The sequence below is a fragment of the Mustela nivalis genome (assembly GCF_964662115.1).
Source record: "Mustela nivalis genome assembly, chromosome: 10".
NCBI lineage: Eukaryota > Metazoa > Chordata > Mammalia > Carnivora > Mustelidae > Mustela > Mustela nivalis.
Window position 1 is genome coordinate 1,615,443 of NC_139029.1, and position 27,984 is coordinate 1,643,426.

The window sequence follows — 27,984 nt, forward strand, 5'->3', positions numbered from 1 at the left end:
GCTGATTTGCCTTAAAGCCACATTTGGAAACCTGCCTCTAGGTCCCCACGGCCATAGCCCCCCATTCTGCTGGGAAGGGTGCTTCTCTGTCGACAACATTGTCCCTGCTTCTGCTGGGGCGGGCCCGAGCCTGTGGGCCGTCTGCAGGCACCGCGGGGCCTCCCGGCCTCAGCCGGCCCCGCAGTAGCCCCAGTCCCACGCTGGAGGGAGAGGTCTCACCCAGGGTGCGTTGTCTCTGGAATATGAGCGCGGCCCGTGGACCCTGTGAATGGGAACATTCTCTGGCCATGCGCTAACCTCCACCGCGGGGATCCCGCACGCCCAGAGCCCTGAGACCCCACGCCCGGGGCTCCTGTTTGCACAAGTCTGGCTCCTCGTGTCCCTGACTGCTGCTTCCATTGGAGACAGACATCAAAGGTGGGGCGCCCTGATTTCAGAAAACACTAAACCACAACATCTGGAAGTTAAGATAAGAATCCGCACTTCCCAGTCCTCCTGGGAAGAGAAGAAGAATTATGTTTTCATCCCCCGCTGTGCGAGGCGCTCTGGTTTGAAGGCCCTGGGCGCGCGGGCTACTCTGCCACCTGCTGTCCAAAGTCCCCAGGAAGAAGTACTGCACACCCACGGGCAGCCGGCCAGGAGCCTCCGTCCCCTGTCCCACGACCAGCGGTTTCTGATGGGACCCTGTCATCGTTCGTGTACAGACGGGCCACCTGCTACAGCAGTCGTGTCCCCCAAACAGATCCGTCAAGTCCTAACCCCGGGCCTGTGGAAGGGGCCTCGTCTGGAGATGGGGTCTGCGACATCAGACAGGTTCTCGTCCAACGTGACCGGTGTGAGGAAGAGACGCGGGGAGACACACGGGGGAGGCGGCCGTGGGACCCCAGAAGAAAGGCTGTCGGGATGCGGCTCCAGGCCGAGGGAGGCCGAGGGCTGCTAGCAGCCACCAGTTGCTGGGAAAGCCAGGAAGGTTTCCCCGACAGGCCTCCGAGGGAGGGCAGCCCGGCAGGCCCCTGGGTCTTGGGCCTCTGGGCTGCAGAACTGAGGATGAGTCCTGCTGTGTTAGCCCCGGGGAGTGGCAGGTCGGGGAGGCTGCCCGGGAACCCTGCACCAGCAACGGGGCTCCTTACCCGATGTCAGCTCCACCCTCCCCCTGTGGTCCCCTGAACAACAGGCCCGCAGGGCGCCCCCCCACCCACCAAAGGCTCAGGCACCCTGGCCAGCGTCCTCTCCTCATACCCGCTGCCGCCGCCATCCTGAGAAACACTGGGCCCGCCATGTCACGGGCGCTGGGCCCCCGCATGCCCGGCCTTTCCTCCCATGATGGAGACTCGGGCTTGCCGCTGGGCAGAGCGTTCTGTTCTCTCTGTGGCTCTCGGTCCCAGCACCGCACTCGTGGTCCACAGCGCCCAGACGTCCGGCTCTCGCTTTCCCTACACGGTCTCGCTCCAGCGGGCCCCCGCGTGTCATCCCTCCAGCCGCTGGGTCCCGGGCCGGCTGCGGTACACGGAGCCGGGAGAGATGGAGAGAGGCCGACGCGCCAGCTGGGCAGGGAGCAGGGGTGACGAGCAAGGAGACTTCTTCCCGAGGCTGGGCTTGGCCGCTGGGAGTCGAGTCGAGGCACTCTGCACCTGCTCGCCAGAATCTTAAAGTTCGGAGAGGCCTCCGCGGGGCTCAGTCTCCGGTATCCTCGGACAGTCTCAGATCACACTACCTCCCGGCCACGTCCCTGCAAGCAGCTCCCACCATGGGAACAGGGGGCCTAGCACACGTCCCGGTGACAGGGCAGGGTGAGGACCAGCTCCAGGGACCACCGGCGGTCGCAACTCCCGGCCCTCGGTGACCCGTGACCGGCTCTCGCGATCTCGCGCGCCCCTCTTCCCAGGTGGACCCTCGGTGGCCAGCGAGAGGAGCCGCGAGCGTAGACGTGGCCCATTCAGGGGCTCTCCGGCCGCACCGCAGGCAGGGGCCCCTGAAACAGCCCAGGCCCACGCCAGAGAACACACAGGTTAAGACAGTCATTCCCGAGATAACAACCTTTTTCCAGCAAGAGCCCCATGATCTGAAGCCTGGGTGTAGTCAATGCCCCCAGCCGGCGGTCCGAGCACTCCGGGCCTTCACCTGGTCCTCAGTGTGACTTAACGAGGAGGACTCGTTATGGGACTCATCAGGTCCAAACACAGGAACTCTGGCTGCTGGCGCGGGTGCCTCCCTGAGAGACAGCGGGGAGGTTCGAGGCCTCCTGTTTCGGACGACGGTCTTCTCTCCGGGGCCCCACCGGCCTCGAATGCCGCGTGGTGGGTGAGTTTAGCGAGGCTGGTCCTGTGCTGTAGCATCCTCCGCACCCAAGGCTGGGGCTGAACAATCATCCTGTAAGCAACGGAGTGAGCCCGCCTGGCCTCGCGGAGACGGAGCTGCAGCTGCGGCTTCAGGGCCTGGACTCGGGGGTGCCCACCACGGAGCTGGCGGGAAGGCAGCCCGGTCGGGCATGAGGAGCTGGCTGGGGCCGGGCTGTGGCCAGGAATCGGTGTGCGGTCCATGCCGGCGACACTGCGTTTCCTCAGGTTGAGTGTGTGGCCTAATACCGGGGCCCCCGGGAGAGCGAGCGGTGGCCCAGCCCTTCCAGCAGGACAGCCCGTTGCCAGCCCGGCCAGCCGCACAGCGCCGGTAAGGGTTGGGCACCTCCGCAGGCGTCCCAGTCTGGGCAGGGGGGTGATGGATCCAATCAGGGGGTCGCTGAAAGGTATTACAACCTGGGTCGAACGTCCCAGCATCAGTGGTCGTACCTCAGTGGTCCCAGCGAGGTGACATTACTGGTCAGTCACCTCATCTGACCACCCCTGCTGCTGCGGGTCAGAGGGACGGGGAGCCCCCACGTCATGGCCTTTGAACCCCATCGCCGTCTCGGGGCTCTGCTTCTCCGACGGGGGCAGCCTGGCTCACGTGGGGCCGGGACAGTGCGGGTCGGGCCAGAGGCGGCGTCTGCACACGCCCGGGGCATGTGAAACCCTTGCTCAGAGGAGCCCACAGGGCCTTGTAGTGTCTGCGTTTCTGGGGACTGTGGGCTGCTGGACAGGGCGCTCCTCCGCTGCGAACAGGCGTGCCACGTGGCCAGTGTGGGGCCCTGAGCCACAGCGGAGGTGGTCGCTGGAAGATGGTCTCGCCCCCGCACTGGGCAGGCAAGTCCCCACCACGCCAGGCAGTTCATTCGCAAGAGGCTCCTGGAGGAGCGCCCTGCGCACAGCTCGGGGCGGGCGCTCCACGGGGTCTGTGTGACTCCGGCCCCTTCCAGAGCTGCCGTCAGAGTCCTGGGGCACCCCCTGTTGTCTCGGCCACGGCGCCCAAACCGTACCCACTGGAGTCCTGGACGGCCTAAGCGCGAGGCAGCCCAGCTGCCGCGATGCCCACAGCTCGAACTGGCTCCCCGAGGCCGCGGTCGGCCTGCCCCCGCGCACGTGCCCCCACTTCCCCAGGCGGCATCAGGGACAGAGCGCCCACAGGTGGGGAATAAAAGTCCTCCCAGGCCCCCAAGTCCCCCCAAGCCTTGCACCTCGTTTCTGTTCTTAGGGCACAGGCAGGCCAGCATCTTCTCCATCACAGATTCTGGGGACGTGAGCATGTCACCTCACCGGACAAGTTCCCGAAACTTTATGGGGGTGCCTGGACCCTGAATGTTTGTGGTCCGTCATGGCAACGTGTTCACGGTCCAACCTGCCCCCTCACAGATGCTCCAGCCAGGCCCGCAGAGTGTCTCACAGGTGACCACTGTGTCATCGATGAAACGCGCCCATTTCAGGAGTGTGGGGAGGGAGAGCAGGGACAGGCGGGTGGCGTGGGACTGGCAGGGAGCCTTGGGCAGGCACCGGAGAGACCTCGGTTCCGGCCCCTCCGGGTGAAGACTCGTGGGCTGCGGCTACCAGAAGCCGGTCCTCCTGGGGTCTCTTCCATGCGTCTCCGGGAGGATGAAGCCCGTGTGCAGAAACACTCCCGCAAAGCAGCGGAGAGAAGCCGTGACCGTGTGCGGAGGAGAGAGCCCGGAGGAAGAGCCGTGGCCAGAGAGGCGCCGAGAGCTGGCTGCGCGGCTCTGACCCGTGGAGCGCGGCGCGCCGGGGATGCATGTCTTAAAGTCACCGCGGCTGCCGTTATGCCTGGACACAGTGGGTCCTTGGGGATTTATAGAAACATAGCACAAGACAAGTTCGGGTCTCTTCTCGCTCGACTGTGCTTCCCGGGGAGTCAGCGTGTCCGTGAGCCTCCTTAGTGTGGCCTCGCTCTGCGAAAAGGAGAGAGAACGCATCTTCGGAGATGGTCCAGGGACCTCGGCAAAAACCCCAAACTTAGTTCAAGGTCAATAAGACTTATTTTCGAATTTGACTTTTGGGGTCTGAGGTCACTGGGAAACAATACCATTTAATCAAAATGATAATGAAAGGCTTCAAAGGCAAATCTAGAAGGTTACACGGATATTAAAAAACAACTTCTACTGGAGAAGACTCTGTTTTCTTGAGCAATCACAGACCTGATAGAGACAGTAGGAGGCCCAGGAAACAATTGTGATACAACACAGAAGCCGCCTTCCTGGCAGATAAATTCAGAGGCTCTTATTTTTTTTTTTAAGATTTTGTTTATTTGTTTGAGGGAGGGAGGGAGCACGAGCGGGGGGAGGGGCAGAGAGAGAGGGAGAAGCAGACTCCCCGCCGAGCAGGGAGCGGGTCTCAGGGCTCGATCCCAGGACCCAGGACCCAGGACCCTGAGATCATGACTGAGCCGAAGGCAGACGCTTCACCCACTGAGTTCCCCAGGGGCCCCAGGATGAATTCAAAGGTAAGGAAAAACCTTTCACAATCCCATCAAGAGAGACCAAGAGTCCAAGGAAACCTTGTCCTGTTACCAGACAAAAGAAAACTTGCAATTCTACATACGTACATTATCGATATCAAAGCTGCTTCTGTAGGACAGTTTAGAAAGCCCCTTTACAAGTAAATTCGGGCAGCAGCCTCGGACGCCAGGAGACGTCGCCCGCCTGGAGCCCTCATCTGCAGACGTCCGGAGACACACAGACACGGACGTCCCGGGGTCACTCGAGCTCAGAGCCCCCGAGTCCGGCCGGGTGTCGCGAAGATGGAAGGCGTCCGGTACCTGCTCTCACAGCTGAACCTTTCCTAGCGCGTGTGGGGAAGACGCTTCAGATCCGTCTTGGCCCCTGAGCCGCTGTGGCCGGCGACGGGGCCTCCGAGGCGGGGTCCATGAGGTCGAAGCCCCCTTCCCCTGCAGGGCCGGGCGACGGTGGGCAGCGCCCCAGTTATCCCCGGGAGCCTCCACTTCGGGCACGATGAGATTTACGCGAAGAGACAAGAGAGCACCGTTTTCTAGGGGTCTTGGCATCTGTTTCTCTGGTCCTGGAGGTCTAGCGTAGTGAGCGCGTCGAGTTCTCCGCGGTGCCGGCGTCGGACAGCCCGGGCACTTCCGTGCACGGTGGGTCACAACCCTCCCCCCGTCACGGGCCTCACGTTCTCAGGGATGCCACCGGTCAGCATCCCTCTCGGGCTCCGTCGCGAGCGCCGGGACCTCCGGAGGTGGCGGCTTGTGCCCTCCAGCTTTGCCAGACCGAGGGTTCTCGTCTGCTGGCCGGAAGCCAGACGTGGTGCGCGCCCCGCACAGCCTCCCCTCGGCTCCCTGCCCAGCTTTCTGCCCCGACCCTCAGCCTCTAGCTGGGCCTCCCCGTCCCTCTAAATCCCCCCAGGGGAGGCGAGTCCGCTGCACAGCCCCAGGCCTCCCTCGCCGGCCGCCGTGCACGCCGCACCCCTTCCCCAGTGCGTGGGACCCACCGCGGATCTCCGGGCCTCCTGCACTCAGGAACCCGAGGCGGCCCCCAGGCGTCTCACGGACGGGCCCCCTCCCCACACAGAGGTCAAGGACGCCCGCGCAGGGCATCTCTCCTGTCCCTCCTGGTGCCCCCATGTCTCCGGGGCAGGCAGAGCGGGAGAAGGAGGGGGTGCTGCAGAAGGTGGGGCGGCGGTTTCTGGAAGGGGTTGACTTCCCTGCGAGGCTTCTCCTGGGCGCCACCAGCCAAGGAGATCGCCACACCCTCCTGACGCTAAAGTTTGTTCAGGGGCCTACCCGGGCTCCGTCACCACCCCGCGATGACCTCAAGGCTGTGGTCCTGGAGGCGGCTCCTGCCATGGGAATGGGGGCAGAGTGTGTGTCCCAATGACAGGGCAGCGTGAGGGGCAGCTCCAGGGTAACCCGCGGTCACGTCCTCTCCACGACCTCCTCGGACACCTGCCCTGCCAGTCACCAGTCCCTGTCCCGCCGCTGCCTCTAGCCAGACTGGAAACGCAGCCTCAAGGACCACCGCTCTGACAGTGCTGGACACCCTCCCCCTTGACCCGCCGGACATGCCAGCAACGCCCAGCCCTGCCTGTGACAGTCCCCTGTGACCCAGGGTCTTCTGTCCTCTGGCAGCCTACTCTGTTCGCTCCCAAGTGGGGTCACCCCTTGCCACCCTTGGCAAATACTCCCTCATGGGACCCGCTTTCCCGTCTCCCTTGTCCTGGACCCCAGCGACCCAGCGACATGCCTATCGCCGGATCTCTAGTCTAGTCCAGCCGCTGGTCCCTCCCACGCCCAGTGGCTGCCGTGTGGAAGGGTTCGGTGCAAAGCCCCGAGGCCCCCAGCCGCCCAGGGACCCCCCAGCTCCTCCCAGCGCCTTTACCCGAAGTGCCAGCTCCCCCTCCCCACTGGAGAAGAGAGATGCTCGTCCTGTCCCTGCCAAGACTCACCCCTCTCCACCTTATCTGTGAGCAGGGAGTGTCCTCCCGCCCGAAGCGCACCCCAACCCCTGCGTCCCGGGTCCTGGTCCCCGGTCCTCGGTCCTCGGCACCGCGACTGGTCGGGCCCTTGTCTGCCTTCCCCTGCCCTGCACGGCGCTTGCCGGCCATCCCCACGGGCCGAGCCGTCGGGGCACAAACGCTGACGGAGGGCTGTTCGGACAGGTCCCCTCGGTCCCAGTCAGCCCCTGTAAGCCTCCGGACGACGACCTGTGAGCCAGGTTTTGTCTGTCCTACTTTCCAGATGAGAAAGGGAGGCGGGAGGTCCAGTGATGGGTCCACAGTCAGCCCTGAGCACGTGCCGACAGGCCAGAACTCAGAGCCAGGGCCGGCGGGGCGCTCGGGGCTGGTTGCCCACCCCCCACCCCCACCATGGGAAACACCTGCCCACTGGCAGCCTCGTCCCCTGGACTTTGGTTCCCCTTCCCAACCCCCACGCTGGGGAGATGCCCCTAGAGGTCACTGTGCCGGGAACCCACTGCTTTGTCACTGTCTCAGCGGTAGGGCTCCCGTCTGTCTGCCCCCAGCACGGGACCCCCGGCACAGGAGCAGACCGTGGGGGGCGGGAGCTCGGGCTGGGAACTTCAGGAGGTTTTAGCTTCTGGCTGATGCGTGGCCTTCGAGAAATGACCACCTCTCTGGGACTGTTTCCTTCTCCATAAAAGGGGGAAACCCTGCCCCCCACGCATGCGTGTTGGGAGCAAAGGCAGTAGTTGCGCACATACGGGCACTTGGGACCAGCATGCATAAGAGGAACCGGTGAGACTGACGGGGCTCGAACCTGGGCCCGGTGGGGGGCCTGGACACACCACAGACATCTACTCATTTCAGGCTGCCAACAACCACTGGAAGTAGGAACGGCCATTACCCACACTCAACAGAGAAGGTAACTGAGGCACACAGAGAGCTTCACTGTGCCAGTCCTCGTGGACAGAGGTAAGAGGGGCCAGGACCCTGCAGGACCCCGCAGGACCCTGTAAGAGGAGGCTCAGACAGAGGGCCTCCTGAGTCCCTGGCTCTGCTGTGACTCCCCTCCATATGGAGAGGGGACCCAAGAGAGGGGTCAGAGGACACCGGCCCAGTGGCTCAGTCCCTCCGGGGCCTGATTTAGGCCCACCCCACAGGGACTGGGGAAAGAGGCTCCGCCCGGCTCTGGCTGCCAGAGAAGAGAGGCTGCCACCTTCCGCCAGGGACAGGGCCCAGAGAGGGCGTTATGGGCCCTGGGGTCAAGAGAAGGCAGGGGCCTCTGTCCCACCCGACCTCAGCAGGCCCGAGCGGGTAGAAGCACTGTGCTACCCAGGTTGGCACACCCACTCGGCATGTGTGAGATCTCTGTGTTCTTCCAAGGAGCAAACCATGTAAACTCTTCCAGTATGGACAGAGCAGGCCGCTAGACAGGAGCCCCGGGGAGGCAGTGGGAGGCAGTGACTTCATGGTCCCCCACCCCGGGGGCCGGCTGCCCCAGAAAGCAGGTGCCGGGCCTGGACTCTTCCTTCCAGCCCACAGGGACCCGCAGCCTCATTATACAGTGTTCTTACTGCGGTTTCACCTTGGGGAGGGGCGGGAGGGCGGCCTCAGCGGCTCTGGCAGGAACCTTGTAGGGCCAAAAACTCTCCCCACCCCCCACCAGTAGGAGTCGTCCCTCAGATGACTGGACACAGCCTCCGTTGCCCTGGCTATGACCCATAACCTCTGGAAACAGAAAAATCCCAAATCCCCCCAGCGGCAGTGCCCGGCGCAGGTGTCCCCTCTGGGCCTGCCCGCTCCCCCAGCCTGAGCGTGTACTTGACGGACGGCTCTGGGCCTGCTCCCTCCTCCCGGCTGTCTGTATTCAAGCGCAGACCCCCGTGTCAGTCTCTGGTCGGGGATCCAGGACCCGAGCCCTCCCACCGCACCAGGCAGGCTCTCTCCACATTCTGGGGCACCCAGTCTCTGTCGAGGAGGACATCCCGGGGGGGCGGTCAGTGGTGTCGAGGACCTGCTGTGTGCATCCCTGCAGCCCCTTCCTTGGGGGAGGTCCTGGGGACAGAAGGTTGGGCCATCCTTGAGTTGTGGATCACCTGTGAGCGCCTCCACTCTAGGGCCCAGCCCGCCCCCAGTCCTCTCCAACCTGAGGGCGCACACCGTGGTGGGTGGCCATCCGGGGGCGCTGGGGAAACTTAACTCTGAAAGTGGCTATAAACCCAAGGCTCGAGCATCCGTAGAGGCCAGCGCCCGGGCTCTCCTAAGGGGCGGGCGTGGGCACGTGCATGTCTCGTGGGTAACCGGTGCTCCAGGATGGACACAGCAGGGGTGAGGCCAGACAGCTCTGGGAGTGGGGGAGTAAGTGGGTGGCACGCGTCAAGGCAGCGGAAGTCCCAAGTGACCTGCCGGGTGGGGCTTTGGATGCACAGCCCCTGGGTTCCCCCAGGGGGACGGTGATGAAGACGGCCTGGGGCTTGACCTGGGCCAAGACCACGCCCGGGGGGGACCGCAGGGCAGAAGCCTAGGGTGGCCCCGCTCCGGCCAAAGCCGCCACCCCAGAAGAACAGACGCAGTTCTAGGGTCTGGCGGACTAGAGCGGGCCTGGGACACTTGGGGTCAAGAGTCCTGCTCTGACCCTTGAGTGGCGGGGCAAGTGGCCTGGGCCTCCGTGTCCCCGACTGTGAGGGCCGCGTCCGGGAAGCAGGGAGGCCGCTGCTGCGCGGTCCGGAGCGGCCCCCCCAATAGCTCCGCGTCCGGGGCGCCCGGCCGTGCAGGCCTCGCGGGCAGCGCCTCCAGCACCCTCGGCCCCTGCTGGCGTCGGGTCGCGTCGGGGGCCGGGCCGCGGGCGAGGGGGGCGTCGAGGGGGGCAGCGGGGGGCGGGGCCCGGGCGGGGGCGGGGCCTCGGAGGGGGCGGAGGGAGACGGCGGAGTGAGGGGCGCGTCCGGGGACGGAGACCGCACGGCGGGGGCGGAGCCCGCGGGCCCCTCGGCCGGTAACTGGCGCTGGACGCCGAGCGCACCCTCCGCGTCTCCTTGGCAACCAGCCCCGGAGCCCCCCTCCCCGTCGCGTCAAGAGGAAATGGGCGTGCGCGCGGCGTGCGCTTCCGGCGCGGAGAGGGGCGGGAGCGACTGTGAACTGGCGGCGGGAAGGACCAATCGCGGAAGACGGCTGGCGAAGAGCCAATTGCCGGGGCAGGAGGGGGCGGGAGAGGGCGGAGCCTGAGGCGGGACCGACGGGGCCGAGCCAACCGCGGTGACCAGGGGGAGGGCCGGGGCGGGGCCGGCGCTGGGGCGGGGCCGGGGGCGGTAGCGGCGGCGACGGGACTGCGGCCTCTTCCGGCCGGGTCTGGGGTCTGCGGTGCGGGGCGCGGGCTCGGGGTCCGGGGCGGCGGCCGGCCTGGCCATGCTGCAGCTGCGGGACTCGGTGGACTCGGCGGGCACGAGCCCCACGGCGGTGCTGGCGGCCGGCGAGGAGGTCGGCGCGGGCGGCGGCGGCGGCGGCGGGGTCGGGGTCGGGGGGCGGCCGGGCGCGGGCACGCCGCTGCGCCAGACGCTGTGGCCGCTCAGCGTCCACGACCCCACGCGCCGCGCCCGCGTCAAGGAGTACTTCGTGTTCCGGGTGAGGCGGGCCGGGCGTCCCGGGGAGGGGCCGGGGCCGGGGCGGGGGCGGGGGCCGCGGGAGGGGCCGGGGGGCCGCGGCGGACGGAGCGTGACCGCCGCCGCCCGCGCAGCCCGGCACCATCGAGCAGGCGGTGGAGGAGATCGGCGTGGTGGTGCGGCCGGTGGAGGACGGCGACATCCAGGGCGTGTGGCTGCTGACCGAGTGAGCGGGGCGCGGGGCCGCGGGGGCGGGGGCGGGGGCGCGGGGCCGCGCGGTGACGGGCCGTGTGCGGGCAGGGTCGACCACTGGAACAACGAGAAGGAGCGGCTGGTGCTCATCACGGACCAGGCGCTGCTCATCTGCAAGTACGACTTCATCGGCCTTCAGTGCCGGCAGGTGGTGCGCGTGGCCTTGAGCGCGGTGGACACCATCTCCTGCGGGGAGTTCCAGTTCCCCCCGAAGTCGCTCAACAAGTAAGTCCGCGAGCGGAGCCGCGCCGGGGCCTCCGCTTCCCGGCGGCCTTGGGTCTGCCCCTGCGGGAGCCGCTGCGGTGGGCGGCGCGGGGGCTGCGGGCGCGGGGGCTGCGGGCGCGCTGGAAGGAGAGCCGCGAGGCTGGCGGCGAAAGGGAGCAGACCCGACCCGGCGTTCTTGGGATGGGGCCCGCCAAACCCAGCACTTTACCTCTGGCCAGGAAGGGGGGACCGGGTCAGGTCTCGCCCTGCTCTGGCTGAGTTCTGACGGAAAAAGGGTCGTGTGTTATGTCCATTTACACATGTCCCTGCAAGTTAAAGGTAGAGCAGTTAGTGGCCCGTGTCAGGAGGGAGTGATCGTGACCCTTGCGCAGCCTCGACTGCAGTCGGGTTGGGAGGCTTGGGCTGTTCGCCTCGAGCCTGCTGCAGAGCCTGGGTTTGGGGACGGGAAGCTGTGCCTGTCGAGGGTGCCAGCAGCGAGAACTTGGGGACAAAGCCCTCAAGTTGCCGGCGTGTCGTCCGTGTGCTCAGCCCACCCAGAGAGTCTTGCGGTGGCCCCTTAACCTGCGGTAATCGTGGGAAGATCGGGGTCACCAGTTCTCCGTCTGTCACGTCCAGAGTGCGCGGCGCGTGCTGACTGGCGACCGCGGTCACTCCCGGAGCCCAGAAGTTCTCTGCTGGAAGCACCGCAGGTCTTGTCGGTGGCCGTGGAGCAGCGTCCCAGTGTCCGTCCCCACACCTGATCGGGCTGCAGAGTGAGCTCTTCGTTTCTTCTCCGTAGGCGAGAAGGTCTTGGGATTCGCATTCAGTGGGACAAGCAGAGCCGCCCTTCCTTCATAAACAGATGGAACCCCTGGTCCACCAATGTGCCCTACGCCACGTTCATCGAGCACCCGATGGCCGGTGCGGATGAGAAGACTGCCTCTCTGTGCCAAGTAAGACCATAAGAGCTGCTTCCCAGCTGTGATGACCGTGTTCTCACTCTGCCCTGCTCACCGCGGCGGCCACGTGTGGCCGTGGAGCATGGGAATGGTCATAGTAAACTGAGGAAACAGACTTATAAATTTTAGAAGGGTTAGCTTACGTTTAAATAGCCCCATGTGGCTAGTGGCTCCTGGTCAGTGGGGCTGTACAGCCTGGCCCCTTGTGGCCACCATCGCCTTGGAGGAGGGCCTAGCGGGGTTCCAGGCAGTCTGTGTTCACCAGGAGAGGGTGCCCTGGGGCCCTGGTAAGGCCATAGCTGGACGCCGCTCGCAGCCGCGCACCGTGGCCTCCTTCCTGGCCTGGCAGGTGGCAGAGGGATTAGGTAGGTCCCGACTACAGATCTGCTGTGATGTGCGGAGGGCAAGGCCCTGTGCGGCTCGTCATGTGTCCGCGTGGCAAGGGACTAAACAGAGAGCCACACCATGAAGGCGCTGAGGGACTGTGAGGCTGTGGCTGGAAAGGCCTCTCACGCAGGGGCAGTGACGGGGGCTGGTGCAGAACTGGGTGGGGTTTTCCTGGTGTAGATCGCTGATCAGCAACATGTTTTCTCTCTCTTTTAAGTTGGAAAGCTTCAAAGCTATGTTAATCCAAGCTGTCAAAAAAGCCCAAAAAGAGAGTCCTTTGCCGGGGCAAGCCAGCGGTGTACTGGTCCTGGAGCGCCCCCTCCTCATTGAGACCTACGTGGGACTGATGTCCTTCATCAACAACGAAGCTAAACTGGGCTATTCCATGACCAGAGGCAAAATAGGCTTCTAGACGCTGCCACAGGCAGACATGGGAACTTGGGGCATCGGACACGCCGGCTCTGCTGCCCCTGCAGGAGCTCTGAACCTTTAGGGGTCTGAGCGCGATTAGAATAGTCAAATGAATTCTATGCCCTAGCTGGGTCGTGGACATCTGGCAATAGGAGCTACGGACAAAAAGGAAGCTAGCTGTCCCTGTCTTGGCTGGTATTTTGTCTTCTAGAACCTGTTTCCGTGCTTTTCCTGGAGTGTCTGCATTTGGCTTCTCGTGGTCCTCCCCGCCCCAGCGCGCTGGCGTGTTAATAAACGCGTGGTCCTGCCGGGACCCCCCTGCTGGCGCTGCGAGCCCCAGGCCAATGCTGTGTGGACTGCTCCGTCCAGGGAGGTCCCTGACTCCACTGCCCGTAGTTGCAAATACCTTTCTGTTTGGTGTCCAGTTTTGTATTTTGAAATTTCATCCGTTTTCTTAAAGCTAATTGCAGAACAAGCCAGGCTGCTGAACTAAGCGAGAGACAGTCTGCCTCGCGCTGCCGAGTGAATAGCTGCTTTTGTGTGAATACATGTTTGACCCAAAGCCACGCTTTTGTAAACTTGTACTGTGTAGTACCTCTGGCATCCTTCCCAGGCCCGGAAGTCCACAGGAAGTCATTTCGAGACAGTTCATTAATTTGAGTCACCTTCTTAGTTCTTTGCAAACAGTTTGACGACCCTGCCTAGTCTAGGTTTGTCTTCTCATTTTCGTATTTAAAATGGGGGTTGCTTACTTTGCTTTTCAAGATGCCCTTTTGAAAAAAGGGATCGTATTAGTCTCCTCTCATATGCTGCTGACCCCGGCTCGGTGACCACAACGCCCAAGCCGACCCAAGGCCGTCCATTGGCCCTGACGACGCCTGAGCCGCGGCAGCCAGCAGAGCGTGTCCAGGTGGGAACCGCAGCACGCAGCCCACTCTTGCACCTGCCCTCCGCTTGCTGGCTCGACTGGGAGCACGTGTCCCCCGGCCTGAAGTGCCGGCTCACCGTTTCTTCCTCCCCATCCACAGCTCTGGCGTGGCTGTAGTTGGCATGGCTGGGACCCAAACGCAGCAGCCTGTGCGCATCGAAAGGCTGCCTCCACGCCACCTGGGTCTCGAGCCTTCGCTTTTGGTCTCGTAGTAAAGACATTTACAATTGAACAGATGTCTTTCCTTCTTTGAAGCTGTTTGCTTTGAGAGCCTGCCAACTGGCTGTGCACATTCGGGTAAGGAATTCCTGTCCTGGTGCAGCTCGCTCAGAGAAAAACCTAGAGAGTGGCGAGCAAACCAGCCTTGAGCCTTTAGCCGGGCTGACGAACCCAGGTTTGGAAGCCTACTTCCTGCACTGGTGCTTCTCCGTCCTGGCCGCCGTCAGACGCACCTGGAGTGAGAGGTGGCAGGAACTGCTGTGGACAGAAGGCCAGGGGGGACTCTGCAGACCTGACCGTGACCCAGAGGCCCTGGGGCCTGCGTTCCCTGCCTCCCCATGTGGCACCGCCCTTCCAGTGCTCAGGGCTCCCCTTCCTGCACTCCAGAACACGGCCCATGTGAAGCCCAAGCCCGTTCCCCAGAAACACTACCCAGTGATGGGGAATGGGGGCCCCAGAGCAGAGCAGGTGTCCACCTGAGGGAGAAACGGGGTCCGATCCTTCTTGTTAGTGCCCCAAAACCTGAGACAAGGAGTCCCTCCCATAACCAAACCTTTCATGGACGCAAGCCATCAGCCATTTTATGAATTAGGAAATACTTATTTTAAATAAAAATTATTACCATACATATTTACAAAAATGGTATAGAAAAATAACAGCAAATCGTTTCCTGTGGGCCACCATGGCTGGAGCAGCACCCAGGAAAGCCATCCCTTCTCTGCAGCCGGCACATGCCAGCCGTCCTGCCTCGGTCTCACCAGGACCCGGCTATGCACACGGCCTAGGTGTGGTCACCCGGCCGTCCGAAGGCTGTGCCAACTCTCTCCTCGGTCTCCAGGAAGCACAGACAGAAGTGGTCCTTACTGAGAAGGGCCAGTGAGTCCCCGCTGAAATGCCAGCACAGAGAAAGCACCTGAAAGTCACCTGGAGAAAGACAGGTGGCCAGAGGGTTAAAGGCTGAGAGCAACACCACACTCCATGAGCAGAGGACAGGCCCAGAGAGACCCAGCCACAGCCCCAGATCAGCTCGGGGGGCCTTCTTACAACCTAGAGACACTGCGAGCCCCAGGCCAATGCCAGGGAGTGCACACTGGGGACGGGCGGTGACCCTCGCTTCACACTCAAGGCAGTAATGCAGACGAGCCAGGCTGTGCCCGTCTGCTGGAGTCCCGCCTGCGGCCGGCCAGGAGGAACTCCGAGGAACGTGGCACTCACCTTCCCCGGGCACCTGCACCGACACGCAGCCCGCCGGCGACCACAGGTACACCTTGTTGCCACCCGTGCAGATGGCCAGTCGGGGCTGCTGTGGGTCCCACTGGAAGGAGCGCACCGGGGACAGCTGCTCAAGCACCACGAAGAGTTTCAGCTTCTGTATGTCCCAGATCCAGACGGCATTCGGGACGCTGTCTGAGGAGGGAAGATGCGGCAGGTGCCCGGTTCTTCACCGCGCCCCAGAGGCTGGGCCACGGGACCCATGGGCGCCGCTGCTCTGGGGTCGTCGCGGGCAGCACACTCCCCGCTCCTCCCTCCAGGCTCCCAGGCCTAACGACTGTTTCTATGCCCTGAAAAACCATAAACACCCTCCCTGTCTAAAACGGGCCCTCGGCCGTCCTGCTGTCTGGGCCCTGTTCTTCACCAAACAGGACAAGGCCAGCGGTCGACCGGCTGCTGCTCTGCCAGACAAGGCCTGCGCCTCCAGAAGCTTCCGTGGGCACACTGTCCCAGCACCAGGGAGGACGCAGCACTCTGGGAAGCCTGATACCTGGTTTCTTCTCGGCTCTGAAAGCCTGGGCACCCAAGGAAACCGCGAGAGGCCTGGTGCAGGCCTGTGGCCACTGACCATTCCTTGTCGCCAGGAAGTAGTTGTCCGGACTAAAGGCCAACGCTCCTATGCCGACTTTCGGGTTTGCTCGGTCAGCAACGGGCTTCAGAGTCTGTAAGGAAACTGGCACCGAGGCGATCTCGTCTAGAACATTGGAAGAGGGGATGCTGCGGGCAGTCGTGGCGTGCACATCTGAGACCCCACCCTGGCCGCCCCCCCGGCCCTTGTGCAGAACAACACCGGCATGTGAACACGTCAGGCAAACGCCTATGAAATTGGGGCTCACCCGTGCCCCGCATCAAGGCAGCAAATGCACCTGCAGGGGGGTCCGCGGGGCAGAGAAGCCTGGCCACGCGGGGCAGGGGTGTGTGGGAACTCGGGGCCTTCCCCTCCACTTTGCTGTGCACTTAAACTGCTCTACGGGAAAGTCTTAAATGACGTTGTAAGACCTGCAGTGAGAGGTTGTAAGAGGAAGAGAAGGCCGGGGGCGGGGGGGGCAGTGTGCTCGCTGTGTCCAGGTCGCCCCACTGGGGGTGCTGATGGAGCCCGGCCTGGCCGCTGCTCCAGGGCCCCCTCTTGTCCTAAAGCCTGCGTGATGCCGCACAGAAGCGGGGACCCCATGGCCGAGACCCACAAGCAGCCCCGTGGCTGCAGGCCCCCGGACGGACTGCTCCCACTCCTCTCTCGCTGACCAGGGGACATATGCCCAGTCATTAGGGAACTCGCCCTCGGAGCACCAGCTGTCCAGCCTGGGTCCAGCACTTAGATGCAATCAGCAAACACCTCCCCACACTCTACCGCTCCCCGAGTGAGGGCTGCTGGCTGGGAGGGGTCACAGGGAAGGGAAAATATACCTAAAGAAAAAAAATCAATGTCCAGGGGCGCCTGGGGGGCTCAATGGGTTAAGCCTCTGCCTTTGGCTCAGGTCATGATCTCAGGGTGCTGGGATCAAGTCCTGCATCGGGCTCTCTGCTCGGCGGGGAGCCTGCTTCACCCTCTCTCTGCCTGCCTGTCTGTCTACTGGTGGTCTCTCTCTCTCTCTGCCAAATAAATAAATAAATAAAATCTTAGAAAACAAAAGAAAAGAACATGGATGGCCCCTGCCCTCTGCTGCTCACATTTGCTCTCCGTGCTGGAGGCCGCACCGGCCGCTGCCCTGGGCGGGGGGAAGGCCAGGCGGCCCAGCGCCAGCCGCGGGTTCTTCTCGGCTTCCTTATACACCACCTGGAACACACAACAGTCTTGCTGCCGGCCCGCTCGGCAGGGGCAGGAGCACAGGCGGTGACAGCACCTGATAATGGTGACGCCTGACCTCGTGGCAGGGGTGCCGTTCCTGGGGACAGGAGGGACCCTGCACAGCAACACCCGCTCCCTCGTGGGGTTCTTAATGCCTTCCGTGTGTGCTGGTGGCGTACAAACCTGCATCACGCGGCCGGCCGCTCGGCCAGCACGCACAGGCATTTGCCAGAGGGCAAGGCCCAGGAAACGAGGCGGCATCTGTGGACTGAGGCCTGACAGGCCCGTGCTTGAGGAGGTGAGGAGCCCCGGCCTGCCCTACAGCTTTAGAAGGCGCTGGGGCTGTGGCTGGAAGGACCTGCAGCACACCCTTCCAGGGCAGTACGGCCGGCCCGCTCGGACTCGGCCTCTCACAACCTTGCCCACACCTCTAGCCCAGTGCCTCCACAGGGCCCCGCCTGAGCCTCACTTCCCCAGGTATGCCCCTCTCTTCCTTCTGTTTTCACTCATGTTTCTCATCTGTGGGCAACTTCCCCAAGGTCAGGGTCTGTCCGCCCCCTGCTGGGCTGCCCCTGCCCCCAGCACCTGCCTCAGGACATTTGCACTTCCTGTTTCCACTGCCTGAACCGCTTATCCCTCAGATCCTGTATCACTTCTTCCTGGCATCTGATGCCGTGATCCCTCAGCACGCTGCCAGTCCCTGCCTGCTCAGGGACATCCACTCCCTATTTTTCTGGTCTGGTTCTCCAGCCCTAGATGCTCAGTGCCTGCAGGTGGGAGACCCTGGTTACAGTGCCGAGAGCAGGGGCAGCTCTGGGACATCTGGGGAGGGGGAGGGATAGGGCAAGGACACTCTTTCTAATCCTGCGAAATGTTACAGTGACAGATGTTTCTAGCGGCGCCTCCATTAGGCATCTGTCTTCGACTCACGTGATCCTGGGGTCCTGGGATCGAGCCCCACATGGGGCTCTCTGCTCAGCAGGGAGCCTGCTTCTCCCTCTCCCACTCCCCCTGCTTGTGTTCCCTCTCTTGCTGTCTCTCTGTCAAATAAAATCTTTATTTTTGAAAAAAGAGAGAGGGGTGCCTGGGTGGCTCAGTGGGCTGAGCCTCTGCCTTCGGCTCGGGTCATGGTCTCAGGGTCCTGGGATCAAGCCCCGCATCGGGCTCTCTGCTCAGTGGGGAGTCTGCCTCCTCCTCTCTCTGCCTGCCTCTCTGCCTGCTTGTGATCTCTGTCAAATAAATAAAATCTTTAAAAATAAGTAAATAAATAAATAAACAGAGAGAGAGAAGAAAAACAGTGACAGAAGTTTCTAGTGATGTAAGTGCCTGTATCACACAAGGAACAGTGTGAAGAGAAAAGCGCATTTTTCTACCTCCCTTCCCCAAATACTGCCCTGATGGAGGCCTGCATTCCAGACTTACTATTTTGGGATTAGTAACAGTTGCTGGATGCCCAAACTCTGTGATCATTTTCCAAGTCACGTGATTAAGAATGCGCACCTGGGGAGAGAACGTGCGCGTGAGGCCCCGGCCTGCGCTGGGCCCTCGGCGTCCCCACGTGCCCTGCTCTGTCCTCACCTTCCCATCGTAGCTTCCCACCGCCAGGAACTGACTGCTGGGGCTCCAGGCCACCGACTTGACGCCCAGGGACCACTCGTAGGCACAGTAGGCAGACAGGAGCCGGCCGTCCAAGGAGTAGAGCAGGACCTTGTACTGAAGGAGACACCACGGCGGCTGAGCCTCGCGCTGCCCTGAGCCCGGGAAGGACACAGACACCTGCCAGCGGGACTCGGACAGCGGGTGGGACGTTGGAGAGAAGACAGGACCTCCCCCGCCAGAGGCGACAGTGGGGTCCTTGGCCACAAACGTAAGGACTTTGTGGTCCAAGGACTACAGCTCCACATCGGAGCCCAGGAGGCTAACCGGGCCACCGCGGAACCTCAGGTAAACACAGGTCACAGCACTTAAGTCACAGAGGTCTACCTGGTCATCTTCTATACCTCCAGACAGGTGTCCCACACTGCCAGCACACAGCCGTTTGGGGCCCACTCAATCCCTGCGAGGTCCTGGGTCTCCGTATCAAAGTGCTTCCAAAAGCAAAAGGGAGAAACAATACTTTTGAAAGTGTTTCCTTAAACAAAGGCACAATTTATAACTGAGGTTTTTATTTTACATGTTTAGTATTTAATTTCTTTATATAGAAATGGACAAGAGTATCTACAGCTCTGTCCTTCCATAATTAAAATCCCGCCGGAGCATCAAGGAGGTCCCAGGCGGCCAGCACGCGGCTACAGCCCGCAAGGCAGGACGGGGCCCAGCGCGGCCCCTCCCGCTGCCCTCCCCGCGCTCCCCCCTCCTCCTCTTCCCGCCTGCTCAGCCTCACTCCTGCAAGGCCGACTCAGGCAAGATCGGGCCAGGACCCTCCATGCCCAGTCAGCGAGGACTCCTTGGTGCTCTGATGGAATGGCCATTCCTATTCCAGAAGCTTCTCTGCACCTGGCCTCCTGCAGATGTAAGCCCAGCCAGGGCAGGGCTCTGTGCCCTGGGCTGCCCGGCACCCTGGCACCCTGGCATCTTGCCCAGAGTAGGCGCTCGTCCTCCTCACACAGCAACACACACGCAAATCCCACTACACTAACAAACGGGAAATGGCTCCCAAGGACAGCACATCAGGTCTACTGCACACCAGGTGGGCCCATGCTCTGCACTCCAGAGCAACGACCTCACACTGTTGCCCACTCTCCTGAAGGGGCCCCAGAGCTGCCAGGAATCCCCGTCTCGGCCACCCCCGTGCCCACAGGATCACTGAGCAAGCCCTACCCGCAGCAGCTGCCAGTCGCTGCAGACGAAGATGCTCACGTGGTCCTTGCAGTCCCGCCGCTCAGCCAGCGCCAGGTAGCGGCCGTCCCGGGTGAAGGAGAGCCCTGCCGAGAGGAACGGGGCCTGCTGTCCGCGGCCGAGCAGGAGGAGCCACACCTCCGAGGAGGGACGGGGCATGGGAAGGGAGTAGCGGCCGCGGGAAGGGACGGGTGCACGCAGCCCACGGAGAGCCACGACGCAGTGACTGTTGTCCGGGCTCCACCGCCCGCTGGGCTGCTCTGCAGAACCCCGCAGACCCCGGGCCGGGACCTGCGAGAAAACCTGGGAACTGCGGAACGTTACTAAAAGGTGCGCCTCGCACCTCACGGGACACGGGTCGTCACGTCTTTAGAAAATAAGTCACAGGGAATTCTACCGGTTTAAAGTCGGTTGTCATTACACGTTGAATTTTTACTTTGAATTTAACTACTTGGAAGAAGTGAACTTAAGCAAAGAATTTGGAAATAGACTTTGGTTGAAAATGTTGAATTTCTAGTTCCGTATGAGCTCAAAAAGCCCTGAGCCACATCTCAGCGTTGTGAGCCAGAACAACACACAGAAGACTTTGCTTCCACTCAGGAAATGTACTTGCCTTCCGCAGAGACACTGAGATCCAAGTTATACAGATAAAAACAAACGTGCAGTTGCATTTCATTCAAGTTCCAAACTGCTAATGGCAACAGAAAAAATGGAAAAATATTCAAATCGTGTAAGGCTTCATTCTGCTCGTGCATAAGACTGCACGTTCAGGAAATGGTGCCGCGAGCTCCTGGCAGCAGCGGGACAGGCGTGCGGCACCTTCCCGAGGTCACCTGGCTGCACCTCCAGGCATGGTGACCCCAGGGGTAGTCGCCAGAAGGCCTAGAGGCTTGAAGTTCAGAACTGGGGTGGAGGGGTGCTCCCGGGAGGGGCATGAGCTGAAGGCACCTGGGCCCCAGTCCTCCGACAGGGAAGGGGACGATGTGTAAACCCTACTTCTTTGAGGTCCTTTGATTCTACCTCGTCCTCTGAGACACACGTGGGACGTCAGAGACGAGGCATTAGCAAGTCTGGGTGCAGAGGCAGAGGGCTGGCTACGCACGGACACGCTGCCGAGGCTACGTGTGCCCACAAAGTGTCCGTGATAAAGAGGGCACGCGCTCCCCGGACCCCAGGCACGCGGATAGGCTTCAGAGCCGCTCCGGCCACTCACCCTGCTGACAGGCTTTTGGGTACTTGATGTAAGACACAGACTTTGTGCACAAGGACCAGACCGTTATCCGCAGCTGTCGAGGAAAAGGGGAAAGAAAACAGTGTCGACTTAGCAGTTTCCGAGACGGGCTTCAAGCCTCCCACAGTCTCCCACTCCGTGGCCCGAGTAAGCCGTTTGCTGCAGAATTGCAAACAGGTCGGGCAGCTGAAGGGGAAACGGAAGCTGGTCTGCAGCAGAGCGCACCTCCTCCTGCCAGAGGGTCTGCTCGAGTCCTTAAAATTGTAGCTGAAGAATTTTTTTAAAATCTGCTTTCTGGGGTGCCTGAGTGGCTCAGTGGGTTAAAGCCTCTGCCCTCGGCTCAGGTCATGATCTCAGGGTCCTGGGATCGAGCCCCACATCGGGCTCTCTGCTCAGTGGGGAGCCTGCTTCCTCCTCTCTCTCTGCCTGCCTCTCTGCCTACTTGTGATCTCTATCAAGTGAATAAATAAAAATCTTTTTAAAAAAATCTGCTTTCTTTTTCTTTAAAACTGGGCAAAAAGATTACATAACGACACCGATGTGATTCTAACACTCTGATGACCTAAGCCACATGTCTGTCTCGGACGTGCACCCGCTTTCTCACCACCGCGCGGTCTCACAGCAACCGTCAGTGACAGGCGCCTGCGCACTCACATGGAACTCGGTGGTGTTGAGGATGTGGCGGCCGTCCGGGCTCCAGCACGAGGCCACCAGCCCGGCCGAGCCCTCGTCAATTCTGCAGTGCCATTCCGGCTGCTCCAAGGACCACACCTGCGTTTGCGACACACACAAGTGAGCAGAACCACAGCAGATCAGCACACGGACCACGCGGAAGCCAGCTCCCGACCCAGGGCAACTTTCCCAGTGTTTCCTGAGGGGCCGGGGCCTGACAGCAGGAGACGCTGGATCTGTGCACCACGTGTGCGCTTCCCAAAACCCACGAAGTCCACGTTCAGTGTCTCTGAACGCTTTCTGTTACGGAAGTCTATTTGGTTACAAATCAAGAAGATCGAAGTGTTTTCTTGTTTTGAAAGTACTTAAACCATTAAAACTAATAATTTTAAGACAAAACTAGCTTTGAACTACACTGCCCTTCCCCTGCTCCCAAACCAAGAGGGCAACAGAGCATGATCACCCTGTCCAGGCCAGGCTCTGGGAAGGCCTCGGGGCTGTGGGCCCTGCGGGCAGCGCACCTGCACCAGCCCCCGCTTGTACATGGCGCACAGGATGAACCGGGAGTCCGCCGACCACTCGGCGTGCTGGATCTGGTCCAGGCACGTGTACAGTTGGAGGACCTGGAGGGTGTTCACGTCCCGGACCACTAACCGGTACTGCACACAGGAAGCCTGCAAGGGAACAGAGAGGCCTCCGTGGTCTACAGTGTAAAGCCAGGGGCCTTCAGAGCATCTGCGCTCCCTGCCCCCCCATGCAGGAGCTCCCCTTCCTCCTCTCCCTTCAGCCGGGTCTTCCATCGGGACCGCCTCCTGTTCCCGACTGCATCGCCCGCTCCCAACAGAGAAGCCCTCCCACGATACAGTCGAAATATACAAACTACGTCTGAAAACTGAGACGTTCCAGGGTAAAGTACTCTGTTAAAACTCTCCACTTGAGTTATTTTCTACTCATGTCCACGTGGGATGAGCACTTCTGTGAACTAACCAAGGGCGCTGCTGCTCGAGCCCCGCAGACAAGTCACAGGAAGTGAGTGAGGACAGAGGTCTCGGGTCCTCGCTGAGAAGGCCCACTGAGACGTAAGGATGCTGTGCAAACGCTCGCTGACTTCGAGGGAACAGAGCATACATACTGGCCTCTGCCCTGGACTCTGGCTCAGAACTCCTGGGAGCCCCTTGAAACCTCCTGGGTGACGGGGAGCATCTTTTCATTATTTTTTTTTTAACTTTATTTATTTATTTGACAGAGGGAGAGAGATCACAAGTAGGCCGAGAGGCAGGCAGAGAGAGAGGGAAGCAGGCTCCCCGCTGAGCAGAGAGCCTGATGCAGGGCTTGATCCCAGGACCCTGAGATCACGACCTGAGCTGAAGGAAGAGGCTTCACCCACTGAGCCCCCCAGGCGCCCCAGGAGCATCTTTTGTTCTAATGAAGCAGCTCTAGGTGGGTCTCCTGGTCACCAGAAACACTGGCCATGGTTAGAAGCTTGGAATTTTCAGCCCAGTCCCATTCTCCAGAGAGAGGAGAGGGGCTGGCAATGGAGTTAACAACTGATCACGAGGAAGCTGCTGCAAAATGCCAACGGTATGGGGGTCAGAGAGCTTCCAGGCTGGCGAACACACCACACAGGGAAGATGACGCAGCCCACCCCCACCCATGGGGACCGAGGCTCCTGCACGCGAGGCCCTCCCAGACCTTGTCCTACCCATCTGGCTAGTCCCCTGTATCCTTTATCGCGTGCTTTAACAAGCCAGTGTTTCCCTGAGTTCTGTGAGTACCTGAAGGGCCTGTCGGGAACCTGAAGGCCTGCCACTGTGGCTGGCCTCTAATGTGGGGTGCCTACTGTCCACCTGTGGGTCTCCAGGTGGATCGTGCCAGAACTGACTGGAGATGTAGGACACCCCACTGGTATCCTGGGGGCTCCAAAGAGACGTGTGGGACGACACACAACTACGCTTTCCCAGCCCAGGAGGGAAAAGCAGGGCCATTTTTCCTACAGTTGCACTGCCTCGTTCCCAGCACTGACTAGGAAGATGTGTAAGTGTCAGTGCTGTTTTCCCGAACATGGTTTATGGCCATTCTTGTTAAAAATGCTGTATCTAAGCAAATAATTTGAATTTACTTATGTGCTGACTATAGATTAGATTACAACTTAGAAATCAAGAACTGATTTTTAAATGTTAATGGCTTCCGTCTTATCCTTATCAATGTCAAACTAGATTACTGGTTTGTGTTTTATGAACTTTCATCTTTAAAAGGCCTCATGAGGGGCATCTGGGTGGCTCAGTGGGTTAAGCCTCTGCCTTCAGCTCAGGTCATGATCTCAGGGTCCTGGGATCAAGCCCTGCATCGGGCTCTCTGCTCAGCAGGGAGCCTGCTTCCCTCTCTCTCTGCCTGCCTCTGTGCCTACTTGTGACCTCTGTCTGTCAAATAAATAAATAAAATCTTTTTTTAAAAAAAGGGGGGCCTCGTGAGTTTTCTTTGTCAAAAGGAGAGGGGAGGGCAATTGTGGATCAGAAGAAACAGGGGTCACAGTGCAGCTTTCTGATCAGTTACAATGAACCCTTTATGAAATGCAACATCTGTATCAACACTTATGAAACTGTTGCAAGTTATCTGTCAAATCTGTTGCAAGATATTAAAATGGCAACACAGACCTACTTTCTTTAGGATTTATGATAGACCTTCGAAGAACAGGATTCCAGTAACATTATAAGAGAGTGTCCTGCAGTATTTTCACCAAGGCAGAGAAACCACAGGGCAACAAAAAGGAAGCAAAGTAATACAGTGTTTCTTTCCATAATTTACTGGGGTTTTCAGAAATTATTTTTAAAGACCTAATTTATGGGGAGCACTTTGAGTAACATACCAAGGCTTCTGGGGTGAATTAAGCAGAAGACTTTATGTATGTGTTAGCTGAATGCTGGTTTGCGTGATTTAACACCTCTACAAAGGAGTTGTGTTCTCAAAGACCTAGACAAACACCAGGAATGTCAGTAAGTCTCCATCTGAGAAAGAACCATGGGGCATGGTTCAGTTCAGACACACAACTAAGCGCACTTTTATAAGGCATGATCTTTTCTTACTGGATTTCCAACGTCCAGTATCTCCCGGCTCCTGCCTCCCCACACAAGGGTCTGAGGGTATACACTGATGATACTGGCCTATTTCAAAGCTTACATTGCCCGGATGGAGTCACTCAGTGAGTTCAGCACCATTCTGTCACCCCAATAATGAACAATAATAATAATAATAATAAGTCCTAGAAGCTCAAAGGAGTGCAGACAATGCCGTGTGTCGGGACACAGACTGCTATTCCTCCCATCATTCATCTGGCCCGGGGCAGATACAGGTGAAGGCGGCAGGAAAAGACCAAGCAGCTGCACCACTGCACCCACCACTGCACCAGACCAGACCACAGCCGGCGGAGTCCCGAGTTTGCCTTACGTGTCAGCCGGACAATGAGCTGATGCCTCGGATCCGCAAATGGGTGAAGCAGGACTGCTGTTGCCTGCCCCTGAGGGACGAAACCGAGGCAAGGGAGGCTGGCACCTGCCCAAGCCGGGGCTCCTGCTTGGAGCATCTGCCCAAGTCCTCTGCCCCGAGCCCCTGCACAACTATGCAGCCGGGTCACCTGCCCCCCCACCTGGGGTATCTGCCCGGTCCCCCGCCCAGACCCCAGCCTGAGCCCCGTGCTCCAGGGCCCCTGTTCCAGGCATCCGCCTGGGTCCCCGGAGGGAGGCCCGTATTCGCGGACCCCCGAGCTGCCTCCCCCCGGGCCCCGAGATCGCTCACCAGGTATTTGCCGTCCGGGGAGAACTTGCAGAGCAGGCTGGAAAGCTTGAACACCTCAGAGAAGTTCATGGCGGCCGCCTACCCCGGGGCCCGGGAACGTCAGTCCAGCTCTGCAGAGTTGCCTCAACCGCTACCTCCCCGGCCGGAAGTGACGGAGGACGAGAGCACGGCGCAGCCTATCAGGGCCCCGGGTGCCCGCGCAGCATTGTGGGGCTTGTAGTTCTCGCAGTCCCGCGCCACCTGGCGCCGCTTCCCGCGCAGGCGGTCCCCTCCCGCGGGGGTGGGCGGGGCGGGGCGGGGCGCAGCGCGTGCGCTCAAATTGAATTTCAAACAACGCATCATGTTTGCGGATAAATGTCTCCAAAACCGCACGGGACACACTGACACTAAAAGAGTCCCCGCTATCTGGAGTTCGGGGACGTCCCGTTGGACGGCAAGTGCACCGACAGCGACTACGCGGGCACAGTCACACCGACACGCGCTCGCCTAAGAGACGCAGTCGTGTGCACACGCGCGTGCTGTTCCACACGTGCGGTGTAAGTCCGCATTCGTTTGCTCTTTGAAGCTGCGTCGGCCGCCCTGCCTGTCGCGAGGCCCTCGCCCGCCTCGGGTGGCACCGGGATCTGGGGAGAACTACGCGGACGCGGGCTCCGCAGGGCCGGGGGGCGCGCGCACCCTCCGGTTCTCCGCACGCGCGCATTTGGACCCGCGCACAGCAGAGGGACCGGCCCGAGGCCCGAGGCGGGCGGGGAACCTCGGAAGGCGGGGCCGCGCGCACCTGCGTCAGCGTCGCACACCTTGCTCGCTCCCCAGCGAGCGCCTTGACCTCTCGCCCTCCGGGAACCCCTGGTCCTCCTTCCCCGAAGAAGGCTTCCCGCAGGCCCTGCCCAGGCCCTGCCTGCGCCTCCCGACCCTCCCGGGGCTCGCGGAACCGGACACGCGCCTCGACCCTCCCTCTGGGAACCCAGACCTAGCCTGGCTCCCCCCAACGCCTGGGTGCGCACAGTCCCCCGCCTGCCCCCCGCGGACGCCCCCCAGCTTCCTGGAACAAACCCGTAGGGGATGCGTGTTCGCGTCCGGGTAGGCGGTGCCAGCCTGTTCTGTCCCGGGCCAAATCAGTCCGTGCTCGTGATTCGTCTTTGTGTCCCCAACCCCCGCGCCTTCCAACCAGGAGGTGAGCCGCGAAGGTGTGCAGAAGTGAGCCAGGCGCGCCAGGTGAGAGGCGGACCCTTGCGGCCGGAGTACCGGTCTGCACCAGCCCGGCTCGGACGCAGCTCCACAGGCGACACTGCCGTGAGGGTCACGCAAGCCCGGGGACGGAGGTTCGGAGGCAGATAACAGGTCCCGTGAGCCCCAGAACGCAGCGCACAGCAGGGGCCTGCCGCCGAGAGCCTCTCCGAAAGGGACACGCGCGTGGGTTGTGCGGCCGAAGCCCCGCCCTGCGTAGGTTCCAGCCCCTGGAGCCGTAAATGTCACGGGTCCGAGGGAAGACTTGCCCTGAGGCGGGTCTCTGCGCGTAGAGAGCAATTCCAAGTGCACAATCCACGTGTCGCCGTGGACACCCACGCGTACCTGCGAGAACGCAGAACAGAAACCGGCGCCCAGGGCCAGCAGGCCGCGGCCAGGGGAGGGAGCCGGGTGCGGGCCGCGACCTGGGAGTGTTTGCGTCACAACCTCTGCCCAGGAAAGCCGTGGGCTGGGGTCAGAGTCTCTCCCAGAGGGTCCCCGACGTTCTGCAATGCCGGGCGGGGCCGCGATCTTGGGTCGGTGACAGTGTAGACATCGTGCCCTCCTCCGAGTCCCCCTGAAGCCCCCCGGGGGCAAACGGCACCACCCAAACCACCCCTCCACCCCCGGTCCTGTGGCCGTGACCCTCACCCCTGTTCCCCGCAGCTAGGGCAGACCCTCCGCGGACCAAGAAGGCCCTTCTCCTGTTCCTTGGAGTCTGAGCGCCGGGCGCACGGAGGGACCCAGCGCCGGTTGGGGGAGGGAGGGCAGCCCCGGGTGTCGGGAAAATGCGGCGTCTAGGCCAAAACAAGGCTTTAGGACGCAGAGTCTGCTTCTCTCCGCCCTCGCTCCCGCGCGCCCTTACCGCGCCCCCAAGCCGGCGGAGGGTCGCGGTCCCCGCTCGTCGGCGGGAGAGCCCCCGCGCCCGGCCCGCGTCCCCCCCGGGTTAGGCGGCCCAGCAGGCTGCGCCGGGTCCACGCGCGCCAAAAGGCGGCGGGAAGGAGGCGGGGCAGAGCGCGCCCGAGACCCCGACTCGCGCTCGGCCAGCTGGGGGGGCGGGGCGCCGGCGGCCACCTCGGCCTCCGCCCGGCCCCGCCGCCCGCGCTCCTCCCGCCGCGCTGAGCGGCCCGCGCTGCCTTCCCGCCCGGCCGGCGGCCCAAGGCGCTAACGCCCGCGGCCGCCCCTGCCCGCGGCGCCTCCCCTCCCCGCGCCCATTTAACCCGCCTGGGTAGCCCGCGCTCGCCCTGCACCCACTACGGGGCCAGCGCCCGCCGGCTCCGGCGTGGATGCCCCCGGCTCCGACCGCACCAGGTAGGAAGCGCGGCGCGGCCTGCCAAGGCCGAGCGCAGGGCGGGGTCGGGGGGGGGGGGCGCACTGGGCTCCGAAGCTAGGGATTGCTAGGAGGGAGGCAGCGTG

The 27,984-nt window shown here is 61.8% G+C and overlaps 3 protein-coding genes across 9 annotated transcripts in view; 2 read left to right on the forward strand and 1 right to left on the reverse strand.

The window, feature by feature from the left end:
* Nucleotides 1–10,096: 10,096 nt before the first annotated feature.
* On the forward strand, nucleotides 10,097–14,390 carry TPRG1L (tumor protein p63 regulated 1 like). The gene is made up of 5 exons (XM_082686311.1): nucleotides 10,097–10,412; nucleotides 10,525–10,616; nucleotides 10,691–10,867; nucleotides 11,646–11,799; nucleotides 12,410–14,390. Exons 1-5 carry the CDS (start codon nucleotides 10,197–10,199, stop codon nucleotides 12,602–12,604), a joined length of 834 nt encoding a protein of 277 aa, XP_082542437.1. The 5' UTR covers nucleotides 10,097–10,196; the 3' UTR covers nucleotides 12,605–14,390.
* WRAP73 (WD repeat containing, antisense to TP73) lies at nucleotides 10,867–26,333 on the reverse strand. 6 transcript variants are annotated; one of them, XM_082686310.1, is made up of 12 exons: nucleotides 25,342–26,333; nucleotides 22,071–22,223; nucleotides 21,532–21,648; nucleotides 20,860–20,932; nucleotides 19,629–19,732; nucleotides 18,809–18,895; nucleotides 18,387–18,521; nucleotides 18,231–18,308; nucleotides 16,691–16,796; nucleotides 15,591–15,716; nucleotides 14,966–15,157; nucleotides 10,867–11,172 (listed from the first exon to the last, which is right to left on the reverse strand). In XM_082686310.1, the coding sequence occupies exons 1-12, from the start codon at nucleotides 25,408–25,410 to the stop codon at nucleotides 11,072–11,074; spliced, it is 1,341 nt and encodes a 446-aa protein (XP_082542436.1). In that variant the 5' UTR covers nucleotides 25,411–26,333; the 3' UTR covers nucleotides 10,867–11,071. The 6 variants fall into 6 exon arrangements, with proteins under 6 accessions (XP_082542436.1, XP_082542434.1, XP_082542435.1 ...); XM_082686309.1 differs by lacking the exon at nucleotides 10,867–11,172 and adding an exon at nucleotides 14,330–14,674; XM_082686308.1 differs by having other exon boundaries at nucleotides 10,967–11,172; nucleotides 18,231–18,521.
* Nucleotides 26,334–26,403: 70 nt separating this feature from the next.
* Nucleotides 26,404–27,984, forward strand: part of TP73 (tumor protein p73) — a gene marked incomplete at its 5' end in the record, with an annotated part of 60,250 nt that continues 58,669 nt past the window's right edge. Inside the window, one exon of one of the 2 annotated variants that reach the window (XM_082686298.1) lies at nucleotides 26,404–26,556. In XM_082686298.1, coding sequence (XP_082542424.1) covers nucleotides 26,404–26,556 — 153 coding nt within the window. Of the gene's footprint in view, nucleotides 26,557–27,625; nucleotides 27,880–27,984 lie in introns of those variants that run through there. The other variant, XM_082686300.1, reaches the window with a different exon arrangement.

Bases quoted from the DNA above. Each gene is read 5' to 3' on its own strand.
- TPRG1L (XM_082686311.1), top strand. From the start codon at position 10,197: ATGCTGCAGCTGCGGGACTCGGTGGACTCGGCGGGCACGAGCCCCACG. The intron at 10,413-10,524 runs GTGAGGCGGGCC...CCGCCCGCGCAG, and splicing joins AGGAGTACTTCGTGTTCCGG to CCCGGCACCATCGAGCAGGC. The intron at 10,868-11,645 runs GTAAGTCCGCGA...TCTTCTCCGTAG, and splicing joins CCCCCGAAGTCGCTCAACAA to GCGAGAAGGTCTTGGGATTC.
- WRAP73 (XM_082686305.1), bottom strand. From the start codon at position 25,410: ATGAACTTCTCTGAGGTGTTCAAGCTTTCCAGCCTGCTCTGCAAGTTC. The intron at 19,733-20,859 runs GTGAGTGGCCGG...TCCTCTCGGCAG, and splicing joins CCCAAAAGCCTGTCAGCAGG to GGCTCTCCTTCACCCGGGAC. The intron at 18,522-18,808 runs GTATAGAAGATG...TGTCTCCTTCAG, and splicing joins TGTGGGACACCTGTCTGGAG to TACAAGGTCCTGCTCTACTC.